The sequence below is a fragment of the Myiozetetes cayanensis genome, unplaced genomic scaffold, assembly GCF_022539395.1.
Source record: "Myiozetetes cayanensis isolate MyiCay16 unplaced genomic scaffold, myiCay2020 scf10, whole genome shotgun sequence".
Classification (NCBI taxonomy): Eukaryota; Metazoa; Chordata; class Aves; order Passeriformes; family Tyrannidae; genus Myiozetetes; species Myiozetetes cayanensis.
The window spans coordinates 4,396,935-4,411,728 of NW_026086605.1; the positions used below are offsets into that span (position 1 = coordinate 4,396,935).

A 14,794-nucleotide genomic window follows, 5' to 3' on the forward strand; every position below is an offset into this window, starting at 1 on the left:
GTAGCTGAGGAGGCCAGACCATACCCAAACCTCACTCTCAAGGACCTTCAGCTGGGCCCTGTTAGGAGGGCTTTGCCAATTCCCATACCTGGAATGACAAAAAGAATTAAGGAATAACTCATCAAACCGTGGTGCTGGTGCCTGCGATTCCTGAATCAGGAAGGAGGCAGAGATACAGGATCATAGAAAGCTCCACTCTTACCTGTGTGTCCAGCAGCTGGTGCTTTTTTAGCCTTTAACATTCCCCTAATGGGGCCAGCTGATCTGCAGGAAAAAAAAATCTTGGCAGTAGGGAATGTTTGAATGGATGGAGTTGGGTCCTTTCATTGCCTCACCTCAGTGTGTGTGTAGTATCTGTAGCAAAGGCTGTGCATCAGAAATGAAGTGAAAGCAACTGGTAATGCAAAAAAGCATGCCTGTAGTAGACCCTGGAACGGGAAATATCTCAAAGCTGAGCCAGATGGAAGTCACTGATGATAATTTGAGTTTCTGAGTCTTGAGGCAGATGGCGAACAACTTAAGGGGACGCTTTGCTTTCCAAAAAATCTGCTGTGCATATGACTCCAGTGAGCAGATCATGACCCTGCCATGGCTCTGGATTATCAAGGCAGTGGCTTGGAATGCCCTGTAAATACTGTGCTCTGAAGGAGGGGTTGCACTGAGGTAGTGACTGTGTGTGGATATGGCTAAGTGTGTTGCTTGGGTCAGGAAAGTTAGAGATAAGGGCCTGTGGGAACCTTTAAACCTTCTCTTGACTAAATGCAAAGTTAATCTCTCAAAATAGAAGCATATGAATGAAAACTGACATCAAAACGGCAAGAAGTGGGTTTTTTTTACTTTAATTACTGTTTTTCAAGTAGCAGAAAGAGCTAAAAGAGGATGTGTTCGTCAGCTTTTGTTTGACTTGTCTTTGACTTTTTCCTACTGCTTTGGGGTAGTCTGGGAGCATTTTTTGCTGTTTGGCATCGATCTGACTCATTTGTAACTCTAATATAGAAAATAATGCTTACACTCAAGCCTTTGGTGTGCTCTAACATGAGATGGTGGTGGTGTTACCTGGTGTCTGGCCTCTTTTTTTTCTTTATATCTCCTCTTTTATCCTTATACACAAATGCCCCCCAGTTTCCTGCAGCCATCTCCCGTCATCTTGCCATCCCTGCTGGAATTCCTTCTATCCACTCACCTGGCTCTCCCTGTTTGACTTTGGTGGGAAATTGTGCTCATCTTTAGAGCCTCACAATTGGGGCAAATGGAAAACCTGAGCACTGCTGTCCTCTCTCCCTCCGGCAACGAGCTGTGCGCTCTCTGACTCATTTTGCAGGCTGTGGAGGCTGAATTATTTCTCATGCCTTGAGATTTGGACCCTCCTCCACCTCCCACTGTTGTGCTGCCTTAGCCTTGCCTTTATTTCTCTTACCTTGACTAGTAGGTGGTGCTGGTGTGTAGAAGGCTTGTCTTTGGTGTGGCAGTTCCTACCTCTGTCCTTCCTTGGCAGGCTGTCAGCAACGCCCCTGGAGCTGCTGGCAGCCTCTGTTCCCCCTCTGGGTGACCTCCATCGGGCTGCTCTGCACTTTTTTTCATGCTGCTCACTGATGGTTGGGCAGAAAGAAGGCAGATTTTTTTTTTTTGTCATAAATGTTCCAGGCAAAGGGCTGAAAAGCAGCTCCCAAACCCTGTAAGACTGGAATAGGCCAAGCAGCTGGAATTGTCTCCTTAGGAAAATTAGTTTAGTGACATATGACAAAGCACTGGAGGGGATGGAAGCAGTGGATAAAGCTCCTTTTCCCAGAGGTTTCAGTTAATGAGCTTTTCTGGTGAGAATATAGTTATTCTTGCTCACAAGTTAAGTATCTGTTCTCATCTCCAGCCACTTTTTATGGTGCAGTGTTATTTCTTAGATAGTATTTTCCATGGTGTGTGAGTCAAACAGGACAAAACACCACCCCTGAACTTTTGATAGAGAGCCAAATATTCTTTTGGTGTTTACTGCATTACAGTTTGTTTATGTTTGTTGGTTGGTTTTGTTTGTGAGGGTTTGACTGTAACTGAGACTCTGAAAGGATTAAAAAAGCACATTAGATGTTTATCTGGATAACAAGGATCATCTGCAGTTAGCTCGGATGGGATTGTTTTAATGCTGGGCATTAGTGCCCTAAAGAGCTCCATGAGGTGCTGATGGATGAGGGGATTTTTTTGGTAAGGTCTTGGTGTGTCTCTAAAATGCTGATGATGGGAACTGGACTTTGGACTCTATCAAACCTGGTCTCTCCTGCTGTTGGGATGTTGTTGTGGGTAGCAAGATTTAATGTGTTTATTGCCAAACTTTCTTTAAACCACCGCCACAGCCCATGGGAAGAGTGTCCAATATATTAGCTGGTGGGCTCACCATCCCTGGAAGTGTTCAAAAAACATGGATATGGCACTTGAGGACATGGTTTTGTGGGGAGCATGGTGGCAGAGCTGGGTTGATGGTTGGACTTGGTCGTACAGGTCTTTTACAACCTTAAGAATTTTATGACTAGTAAAGGGTTTTTTGTGGGGAAAAAAATCCAAACCTTCTTTGAGGAGCAGTTGAGTCTTTGAGGAGTGCCTGGAGTAGCTGGGGTGGGAGTTCTTATTCCTTAAAAATCAAGCCAGATAAGCACATTTTAGGAAAGACTCGTGAGGATTCCTTGGTTACGGTGCCTCTTACATTTTTGGAAGTTTTGTGTGGATTCAACTCAGGTTTGATTTTCTAATTGAGTGTTTTGTGAAATGATTTATTAACAGATTTTTATCAATCACTTGTGCTCCAAAAGAAGCCTCTGTTTATTTACTGGGCTGTGATAGCTGACTGATTTAACTGGTTCAGATTTATGCCTTGAACACAGGAAGTGCAGTTTGGGCTTCCTGCAGCAGCTGCTGGTTTCCACAGCTAGAGAGCACAAAGGTGGACATGTTTTTGGCTATAAACCAGTAGTTTTAATACCTTTAGGGCTTGAATATTGAAAATATTGGGATAGCTGTGTAAGCTTTTACAGTCCAGGTGTGATGCCATCTTAACCCAGCGTGCTGATCTGGGAGCTGTTCTTAAATCAAGATACAAACTTTTATGACTAAAAGTTCCATAACACTTACATAAGGAGTGTGGAAAATATAAAATAGTTTCAGGGAGGGCTAATAGAATAATTGCAGCTCAGGTGCTGAGGAGATGGGTGGTGATAGCAGTGAGAAATGGCTGGGTAAAGGCAGTGAAAAGGGAAATATTGGTGATCATTAGTGAAGCCTTGGGCTCTGCCACTGCGTTTCCCTTCTTGTTGCATCTGCACATCACAGGGTTTCTCTTGTTCCCTTTGCAGGCAGCAGCACACTCTTGCTTTTGGGGCACTGTTTTTAAGTTTTTAAGCTGTTTTTCTCCAGAACACTGAAGGCTGTTTAGCAAGTGGAGTAAGTTGGATTGCACCAAACTCAGCCAGTGCAAATGTGTGTTAGGGATATGTTAAAAAAGAGCTGGTTTGCTGGACGTTTCTTGAGTGTATATTGTGCTGGCAATCATTAGTTTGATTTTTTTAAATAGTTTTGTTTTGAGGGAGAGGCCCTCAAAGTGGTGATGAGTTGAGTAGTCGAGAAATAACCAGTTTTTTAGATTAATGCGGTATTTTTACGGTGGGGACAGCGTGTTTTAGGGTGAAGGTGGTTGTGGAGACAGGATACACTGCCTGGTGTAGCACAAACTTGTGCTGCCAGGTGGAGCTTCCCAAACACACACATGGGAGCAGAGTTTGCAAATCATGACAGGGGAATAGGTCTCCTTAAGCTGTTGTTTCCCATGGAGCAGTGCTGGGCTGCTCCTCCAGCCAGGAGCTGGCCTTGGCTGGTGCTGCCCTGGGCATGTGCTGGGTGCTAATGCTGCTCCTCTTTTCAGGGAATGCTTGGATTGATGCTGGGAAAATCACATGACAAAGAGGAAGAAAGAATAATCAAAATATTGTTGGTTTTTTTCTTATAGCAGCAGGTTACTGCAGGTTAATGGCACCTTAAACACCCTCCTACCATTAACAAATGTGACCTTCGGTGGTGTTTAGAAAATACAATTTCTTTGGGTGTTTATTCTTAGGATGGTGTTACAGCCCTGAGCCCAGGGGAGTAAGGGATGCAGTTAGAAAGGTTCTTTCTGATATTTCAGTAGGTTGAGGGGTGTCCTGCTGGTGGGGAACCAAACTGGTCAGGCAGGACTCAACAGCTGCTGGTGGAAAGTTCTAACCTGGGAGTTCCCATATACATTTGTGATTGATTGCTGGCTTACATCAACTTTAATTTAAAAATTAATTTATTGTAATATATATATATAAAGGTTATTAATTGAGTTAAGTAATTAAAAAAAAAAAGGGTTGGACTTAAAGATCCTTGTGGGTCCCTTCCGAATCAGAATATTCTATGATTCAGCTAGAAAAGGCTTTAGAATGATTAAATTAACTGGTAATAAAGTTAAGGGTTGCAACTATAAATTTAGGTTCTTACTGTGCAAAAATTGTGGAGTTCACTGTCTGAGTGTTCTTTTACTTTTTTTGGTTTTTTTCTCACTTCCCAGAAGTTTATATATTTATAGAGAGAATAAATATAGAGAGTGATGCTGTTTCTGAGAGAATGGTGATGTTGTATCATATCATTGCTTCTCCTTATTTCTTGCAGGATGAATGTACGAATTACTGTGGGTTCAGAGGATTCCCTTTAGGTGGGAAACATGGATCTGTGGGGATCTGAGCTCTCTCTGACAGCTCCTGCAGTGCTGGTGGAAGGGCTGGTGATGAGAAGGGGACTCTGCAGCCTGGAGTGAGCCGGACAGTGACCCTTTGTTAGGGCCAGCGGCCGAGCCAAGTGCTCTGAAAGCAGCACAAGGCATGTGATTGCTCTCTGGCTTGGAGAAAAACAATTTTTCCCTGTTTTTTTTTTTTTTTTTTTTTTTTTAAATGCTGCTCTTATCTACCAGTGCATTCAGTGCTGCTTGACTCGCTGCCATGGTTACGTTTCCCCGTTAATTCCGGCCTAAGGTACAACTTCAGGAAAAGTGTCCCTTATTTCCAATTTCTGCAGCAGCCTGGCTGTTTTGGGAAAGGGAAACATTGGGGGATCAAATTGTGGCTCTTAGCAGGTCGTTCCTCTCTCAGAGTGTTCTTTCAGAGCAAGCAGAACGAGCTCCTCAGGGATTATCTGACTGGGGATTTCTGTTCCTGCTCTGTCTTTCTTGCTCTTGGAGACAGCTTGAAGGCCTGAGAGACAAATAATCTGATGGCAGAGGAAAACTGAGCAAGGTTTGGTGTGTGAAGAACCTAAAACTTTCATCTCTCTTCCCCAGTCTGGAAGCTTTTCTGAGAAAGCAGCAGAGGAATTTTGATTTTGTTTTCCCTCATAGAAATACCGAGGAGGAAGTAGAGTAGGAAATGAAAATATCTTCCCATCACCTCATTTCCTCCTCCTTGCTTTAGGCTCTTTGCTCTGCATCATCAGCTCTGTATTGCAGAGAATAGTGTCATTCTCCCCTGTTTCTGCAGCAGTGCAGTAGCAGTTTTGTCATGTTGGACTTGATTTTTATAGTCATGGAAATTGACTGTTAAAATACAGCTGTGACATCGAGCTCTCTGCTGTAGAAATGCTTAGTAAAAGACACCCTCTTTGCAAAAGTTATGTTCAGTGCAATAGAAACCTGCTGCACTGGCAAGGGAGAGGCTTGAAGAAGCAGGGGACTGATGTCTCAGGTAGTGCTTTGTGCCCTCCTTGAGCTCCAAGCTCTGACATAATCTGTGCTGGTTTATCCTGGAGCTTTGGATTGGGAAGGACTTCAGGGTTTACCTGCATCGTTGATGTGACTCAAATCCAGCTTGTGAAAGGGACTGGACTGTAAGACTGAGCTTGTGGCATTTGGGGATGTTGCACCTGTTGGCAGGACACGAACTAAACCACAAGAAGTTCCACCTCAACATGAGGCAGAACTTCTTTCCATGGAGGGTGGCAGAGCACTGGAACAGCTGCCCAGGGAGGGCAGATGGGGAGTCTCCCTCTCTGGAGACGTTCCAAACCTACCTGGAAGCGTTCCTGTGTCACCTGCAGCAGGTGGGTGTGGGCTGGATGATCTCCAGAGGTCCCTTCCCACCCCAACAATTCTGGGACTCTGTGGCTCTGTTTTGGGACCTTTTCCTAAGGCTGCACTCTCTGTCAGTTGAAGTTGGTGCTGTCATCATCACATTGAGGTTTTGAACAGCAGCTGCTGCCTGAGGGAGAAGGTGCCAGTGCTGGGATAAGGGAAGGGGCAGGGACATGCAGCTGGAGGCACAGGAGCCAGGAATGGGTGTGGAGCTGCAGCCCTGCCGGTTTTGGTCACTTATCTCCTGGGGAACCTCAGTCCAGCGATCCTGACGTTGACTCATGGCCAGTTCATGCACATTTGATCCTCTGCCAGCACTGACCTTAGTGAGCTGGACTGCCTCCTCCTCCCCTCCAGTCTTTAACTCTTTTCCCTCCCATGCCCTGCACACACCTTGACGTATTTTCCTCCATAGCAATATTTATGGTCTGGCAAAGTTTGCAAAGACTTCTGCCAGAAGTGGTTTGGAATTTCAGTTCATTAAGATGAGTCCATTTTAAACAGCTGAGGCTCCAATGCTCTCCTTGCCACCTTTGAGGGTGGTCCCTGTAGCCCCACCATAGCAAGACCAAGTTACAGCTCCTTGGTGTCCCCGCAGTGACACGTAGGAAATCCAAGGGAGCATCAAAACTCACTCACTTCATGATTCCAAGTTACCAGAAGACAGATGCCAGGACATCTGCCACTAGATAATGTTTTCTGTTAGTCTGCATCAGCATCTTGCTTTTTTCTGCAGAGCCAGTGTTAAGAGCTCGGGGTGATGTGATTCCTTCTTGCACACAGGGTGTGTTTCAGTTAATGGACTTCTTAACATTAAAAATCAATTTGGATGTTCTTGATTGTGCTTCTTGTTAGCTGTGCACTATGGCACGTTAATAATGCTGTAAAGTCAATAATAATGTATATATATATATTTATTTTAGCACTAGTTTCAGTTTTGCACCCTGAGTACTTTGTGGTGAAGTCCTCAGAATACTGATTAGCAAGGAGGAGGAGGGAGAAAGCTGTTAAACAGTGAGTTGGCATCTTACTTCATTAGCTCCCTAAAAATAAAGTGTCTGGTTTAAAAGGGGGAAGGAAGAAAAGCAAGAACCTGAGCTTGCTTCTTGGTAATCTTGGCTTGGTCCAGGACTCTCTTATTGCACAGAATCCTAGAATCAATTAAACTGGAAAATCCCTCCAAGATCGCCATTGTGCCCAATCCCTGCTTTGTCACCCAGCCCAGAGCACTGAGTGCCACGTCCAGTTGTTCCTTGGACACCTCCAGGGGTGAGGGCTCCACCACCTCCCTGGCAGTTGGAGAAAACCAGAAGGTCCCCCCTGAGCCTCCTTCTCTCCAGACTTTATTTATGCATTTTTAATCAGTGCAGAAAGGACAAGTGTGCATCTTGTTCTGTCCTACTTGGATTCATCAATAAGGTGGTTACGTTTCTGGAAGACAACATGACTCAAGTTTGGGGATTGCTCTGGATTGATGAAGTTTCCTCAGCTTATTAATTCACGTTGGGTAGTGATAAGACACCAAATGTGATGCAGAACATATTGCTCCCCTGTGCTGCCATCTGTTAGAAAACCTGACGTGTCTGCTGATGATTAGAGAGGCTTGGTGGTCCTTCACTCCCGTTGTGTCCTCACTTTGGAAGAGGGAGGACAGGCTGTCACTGCAGGGACTTCAGTTTGAGGGATTCCAGAGCGCAGGTTCAGGATTCTCTCACTCTCGACAGATGCCCCGTGTAGGTCATGGAGGAGAGACAATGCTCTCAGGCTCATGTGGGAATACAGTTCCAGATGGACCAAGGTGTGTTCCAGGAATTCACTGCTCAGGTAGAGAAGGGGTGAAAGGAATAGTCTCGCCTCTGCAAGGGAAAATGAGAATAAATCCTTACTGTCTACTTGGACTTGTTGGATTTAGTGTAGACCTGCAGTAAAAGTCACATCATAGATTTAATCAGTAAGATGTAGAGTGTAACTACAGGGGAGGAGGAACCACAAGCTGTATTTTCTTTGTAAGCTTGGTGGTGACTTCAGGAAGAACTTCTTCAGGCTTCTCCTCTCTTTAGGAAATGGATTTTTTGGCAATGTTTGGATAACAGGATAACTGGAATATTGGGAAAGAACTGTGCATCAGGCTTGGTGAGACTAGGAATGACAAAACATAAGGTGACTTCAGATCTACCCTTGGTTAATGAAATAATCATCTTGAGTGGTTCTCAGGTGCACCTCCTGAGTGCACCCCAACACTTGTTTTTATTTCTTCCTTTCTCCTTTAATCTCAGTTGTAGAAATTAGAACCTCATCTGGGTAAGTAAAGAGGACTAAGGAGTCTCCCTAATACTGAAAGCAACCACTTCACTTTAGGGAAAATAGGAGGAAAACCTTCATATGTCTTTGATTTATGATGATAAAGAATTTGCAAAAGACTGCTTTCACCTCTGCATTTTCAGATCACTTTTATTGAAAAAGCACAGTTATGATTTGGGGTTTTTTTTTAAAAGACTGTGTAAAATAAAACTGAGAATGTGTTAAATGTAGTTTGGTTTCTTTGAGGAATGTAGAACAATTAATACAGCCCTTAATGCAAAGTAATTCCAGGGAATATTGCTCTGTAACATCTTCATGGTGTCTTAAGATATCTCACCTTTGATACAGTCAGAGAAAAGCTCCTTCACTATAAATTGATGTTGCCTTTTGTTTGCTTTTTCCTTTTTCTCCCCTTTGCCACCTCTTTAATTCTAGTGTTTCATCCTCCTTTTTCTAATGCTTGCAGATAAATGAGTGCAGCTCAGGAGAGGTGTTTGTTTTGTATTCTTTAACAGTAAATGGGGTTTCAGTGCAGTTACTGTAATGCCCTGTTCATTGTTCCTTCCTTTGTCAACTCTTAGAGTTGAAAAAATGGCTCTTTCTGTGCCCACACTAATTCTTTGCTTTTGGCACTTCAGGACTCTTGTGTCGATGTGATTTGTGGTTGTGGAGGGAGGAGGAGGAGGAGTAGGGGAGCAGGGACAGCCTTTACCTGGAGGATCCCTTGGCTGGAAGCACAACTAGGGAGAAAAAATCTTCAGTGGCCTGGGTGGATCATCACACCTGTGGCTTGGATTGAGTCACGGTGACTTTGTTGTATTTTCATAGAATCCTGTAATGAGTTGGGTTGGAAGGGACCTTAAAGCCCATCCTAGTTCCACCCCCTGCCATGGTGCAGGGACACCTTCCACTAGCCCAGGTTGCTCCAAGCCCCGTCCAACCTGGCCTTGGACACTTCCAGGGATGGGGCAGCCACAGCTTTTCTGGGCAACCTATGCCAGGGCCTTCCCACCCTCACAGCCAAGAATTTCTTGCCCAAATCTGATCAAAACCTCCCCTCTGTCAGTGTGAAGCCATTCCCCTTGTCCTGTCCCTCCAGGCCCTTTGTAAATAGTCTCTCTCCATCTTCCTTGTTGTCTCCCTTCAGGTAACTCACCCTGGCTTGGGCTCAGTCATAAATCTTTTGCTGCTGGAGGAACCACGTTCTTTATTTTGCTCTGTGTTGTAGCAGAGGTGTTTCTGGTTTATGAGGTTGTGTAACTCCTGTGCCAGAACTTGAGCTGTAATTCTCCAGTTCGGGCACGAAGGGGAGGCCTGAAGTTACCTGGTGTAAATATTCCTAATGCTCCAGTTAGCTCAGAGCTCTCCCAGCTGAAAATCTGTCATGCTGGGAACTGGATTTTCCAAATTAAGCAAAACTTAACTTTGGTTAAAAGAAAAAAAAAAAAATTGCAAGTTATACTTCAGGTTTTTAAATATTTTAAACGGTGCCTCGGAATACAGTTGTTCAAACAAAGTATAAGCATTCCAGTTTCATGCTTTACTCCCCCAAAATTTTGTCTTTTCCTTTAATTAAAGCCTTGTTGTTTGCTCCAATCAAACATTTTCTGTCAGAACAGCTTTTGATGTCACTGTACATAAAAAAAAAGTAGCCTGAGAGGGAGTTATCTGTTACCTAGCATAGGAGTAGGCAGTGTAGTGCAAGCCTTGCTTTGCAATCATAGGGTGGAATGCACTTTATAGTTATTTTGGTTGTTTGTTTCATGATCTGTCAATGCTGCTGCAAGCCAAAAATGTGATTTATTTTTTCTTGCAGACACATTTTTCACACGTATATATTTTCAAAGATAAATCATCCCTCCGTGGCCGTTGCTCCTCAGTCAGTTCAGGGCAGTGGGAGCTGTCTGGGCAGTAATTACCCCTTGATGGCTCTTTGTCATCATCAGAGAATTGGTCATTACAGTGGAGCTCCTGGTACGTGACCCGTGTGATGGCAGACACCAGTGAAGACTTTTGGGCATAAATTTTAGTGTCTTTTACTTGTAGCTGCCTTTGATCCTCAGTGTTGTTCCATTTAACGTTTGAGCAGTGCTTGGCTGAAGTGTGAATTGAGTACAGGGCTAGTTTTAATCTGTCATAATGCGAATTCTTCCTGACTGGAATGTCTGATTTGAGGCAGTGGGATTGCTTGTCAGGGTTCTGAAGGTTGAAGACTCTCCTTGGATTAATTTTTGGGTGCATGAGCATCCACTGATCCTCTTGATTTGTGAACCCTGAAGACATCTCAAATAAACACCCTGAGGATGACCAGCCTTACAGATTTGGAGGAGTTAGGGCTGTGTGACTTTGTTTTCCCTGCTGTGTCCAAAAGCTGAGCTGGAACCATTCCTGGTGGGTGTTATACAGGAGCCAGTCCCACGTGCTCACCATTGTTATCATCCCTCTGCTCAGAGCAGCTTAAAATGGCAATTTTTGTTAATGTGTTTCACAGAAGCCTCTTCTCCTGCAGAAGAGCAGTTATGGCTTTCAAATATCATGTGCCAGATAGCTGGGAGGGAGGGTTTATCTCTCTTTAATAATGACAAAATCAGCAAAAACATCAGAACAGGAATAGCTTGGCTTGTTGTGATGTCAATAAAACCCCTTATTACTTTTTAAAGCCTTCATTTAAATACTGTTGGTATCAGTCTCTGCAGTGCACCCAACCTTTATTCCTTTTACCCTGTCATTTTGTTCCTTTTATATTTATTTTTATACTTATACATTTATATATTTATTTAGATATATTTACATATTTATTTATATATTGATATTTATTTATATATTTATATTTATTCCTTTTATTATCCTTTTATTCCATTTATAATCTTACACTGTGCACTGTGTTTTCTCTTCCAAACTGCTTTTTCATTTTTTTTCCCCCCCCTTGTGCACTCAGATATATTTATTTACCTCTTAACATTAAAGTCTGTCAAGCAAGAGGAGTTGTGCAGAGAAAAGGACCAAGACAGCCTGTTCAGATATTTGTTTTTGATAACTACTGTGAGCTGGAATTGGAGAAGTTCTGGGGAGAATAAATAGTAGCTCCTGGGGTTGGAAAGGGAGTCCTGGCCAGGTTTGGGCTCTGTGCCCTGTCCTTGTGGTGGGATTGGGATTAGACGTTCTCAGGTGCCCACTTGGATGTTCCCTGCACTTGGGGCTAAACTGATTGTCAGATTTGAGGTCAAGGAAGTATTTTTTTTTCTTCTCCAGTTCCCAGTTCTTACAGGTGTAATTTATGCTGTTGACCTGTGTAATAGGGCTCTCCCCTGCTTCTTAGGCCTGCTTGGGATAGGAGAAAACTGGGCAGGTAAGGGAAGGTGTTTCCTGGGTCTCACTATTTAATTTATAACTGGTGGCTTTTGCCATAAATTTTTAATGTGAAGAATTGTTTTTTTTTTTTTTGGCTTTATTACCTGCAATGCTGTGGAATATGTTAATGCTCTGTGAACTCTTTTGGTTTGAACATTAGTGAAGATTTCCTGGGAAGGAGAGTCACACCTAACTTATCCAGGTCTTTCTGTTCTGGTAATGATGTCCTGGAATGCCACTGGAGCACTCCTGACCAGTGCTGCCCACCAGCCCTGGAAGCTGAGGTAGAAAGAAAAGCACTGATTATCTGAGGGGTGGTAGGAAGTTTGGAGGTCGCTATTGTGTTCCACAAAAATGCTTCCACACCTTCAGGAGTTATGACAAGCAATAAGAAATCCTGATTCTCCGGTGTTTCTGGTTGATAACCTCATTGGAGGGAGTAGCTTGCAGTTGGACATTTAGACAGAAACTTTTGTGGATCCACCTTGACTAAAATTCTCTCACTTCAGTCTTGTGAAATACTGGGATTGTCTGCCTTGGGTCATGAGGACCCTACTTGATGTGGGAAGATTTTTTTTTTCCTACAGGGACTTTTGCTCCGTATGAAACACGAAAATTTAGCTTTAGGAACCACAACTGTTTTTGTTTTTCAGATTATTAATAATTTTTTTTTCCAACCAAACCTAGTTTGCAGTGTTACTTGTCAGAAAAATCCCTGCTAATCTCAGTGCTCCTGAGTCTCTGGGCAGGGAGGAGTGGTCTCTGAGTTAGTGGGTTTGGGTTTTTTGTTGGGGTGTAGTTCATTATACAGTGGGTTGATGCAGTTACCACTGGAATTCAGGAATCCTGGAATTGTGCTTTTAAGTGTAGTATGCATGCAATGAACTAATAAAGGGACTGAGAAATGATTCTTCAATATTTGTGGCGGTGATTTGAGTTTTCTAAAGACACTTTGTAAGTGTTCTGCCTGTTGAGCTGACAGGGAAGACGTTGCAGTTCACGACAGACTTGCCTAAAATTGACACACAGTGCTGGAAGATGGGCAAGTACAACAAAAATTAACTGGATGTATTGCCATGAAGAAGCAAAGCCTTACAGATGGAGTGAGGGACAGCTTTAGACAGTGAACATGTGGCTTCTTTGTTACAAGGAGAAATATTAATGGTTTTAAGGACTTGGCCATATTTTTAGGTTTTTTTTTTCTTTACTAAATGATTGAGAATGGCAACAGCGAGTAACAAAAACAATTATGTGGAGAGACAAACTCCTGGAAGTTGTGTTGTCCTGCATGTTCTGACAGCAGTGTTTCCTCTGTCCAGCTCTCTACAACTACGACGCCAGGGGACCCGATGAACTCTCCTTACAGACTGGGGACACCGTGCACATACTGGAAACATATGAAGGTAAGGTGGCAAAAATTCAATTAAAACCAGTATTATTTTTCCTGGCTGCATTCCTTTTCTGTTCATGACCTTCTGATGGGATCAAGTGGTGAATTGCTTACCTGCTTTTTTTTTTTTTTTAAGGGCAAACCCCGTTATTTCTAATGAGCACAGAATTAACTGAGTGGAGCCACATGTGGTCGATGACCTGGTGAATAATCATTTCCTTCTCTGGGGGAGATGGATGTTCACACCACTTTATTTGTAGGGATTAATTGTAGCTTCTACCCTACGTTAGAGAAATGATAGATGCTTTTTGGATCCTCTCAGGTAATGGAAAAGAACCCGGTGCTAAAAGGAGTTGATTCTGAATTTGAAAGTCTCCCGGGTCCTGAATTATTTATGTCTCCCATGTAAGAAGGTACATGTGTTGCAGTGCCCTGCACTGTTTTCAGGCTTTTCCAGAGGCTCTTCTTGTTTTGATGTGCAACTGTAGGAATGTTCCCTGCACCAAAACCTTTCCTCCTTGATCCACGTAGAAGGGAATTGGAATGCTGAGTTTGATGATCAACAGGATGTGGAAATTGTCACAGCACTTTTCAGCTCTTGATTCAGTACTGAGCCAAGCAAAATAGAACTGTTCTATTATATCCTTGAGTTGAAATTTTATGACATGATGCAGTTTGGAAAGGTGTAAGTTACATATAACTGATCTCTGTGTAGTTTAAAATCTTGTAAATTCTGTTTTTCATGTGGAAACAGGATTTACTTAAATATACTGATTTAATTCTTTCTCTTTAGACATTGATCTTCTGGGAAATCTGTGTGATAAATTTGGTTTAGATATTGGCTTAATTGGATTTTTTTATTATTATATTTATTGAAACAGTGTTATTTCAACAAGAGTAACGAGCTCTGCTCATCAGTGTACAATGGAATTTTCTCATTGTCGCTGGGCTGGCGTTTTCTTGGAGTTGAGCTTTGCTGCTGCAGTGCCAGGTTTGACTCTGAGCAAAGCAGTGGTTCCCCTATCTGACGTTACAAGCTTTAATAAAAAAAGCCCTCTAATAATGCAAAGATTTGAAATGCAAACGGAATGATTTAAATATTGCACAGCTTTGTGCTTTTCTATATAAATAGATTTATTTAATGAATGTGGGAGAAACTCTGAAACCATATCAAATGCTGACTGCTGCCAAGTAAGTGGGACAGTGGGGATGACTCACTTTTCCCCTGGACTGGAATAATAGGAAGACCTTCACACTCCTCTCAGGGCTTCAGGCACATGGGATGAGGTCATGTTGAAAGAAATGCAAATAAGTCAATGTTCTTCCAAACATGTTACACAGAGATTACTCATTAAGGCCCTGCTGTGATGGGAAATTAGATCCCATAATTCTTATCTCTCTTGTTCACAGAGCTGCCATTATTAGGTGATTATTTGAGCTTTTTGATCTCCGAGTTCCTTGGTGTAAAATCTGTGCAGATTGTGTGCCCCAGGAGGTTTCATCCACATCCAGGTGTGTGCCTGGGAACTCACCTGCCCTCAGTCCCATCCCACTGCTGTCCAATCTCAAGACAACCCCCCCTAACTATGTGAGCATGGGACAGAACAGTTTTTTGAAGACTCAGTAATTCC

At 43.1% G+C, this 14,794-nt stretch overlaps 1 protein-coding gene across 2 annotated transcripts in view; it reads left to right on the plus strand.

The window, feature by feature from the left end:
- Positions 1-14,794, plus strand: part of DOCK1 (dedicator of cytokinesis 1) — a 263,338-nt gene that overhangs the window by 7,828 nt on the left and 240,716 nt on the right. For both annotated transcript variants that reach the window (XM_050305334.1, XM_050305335.1), the window contains exon 2: positions 13,093-13,176. In XM_050305334.1, the coding sequence (XP_050161291.1) occupies positions 13,093-13,176 (84 nt within the window). The remainder of the gene's footprint in view (positions 1-13,092; positions 13,177-14,794) is intronic.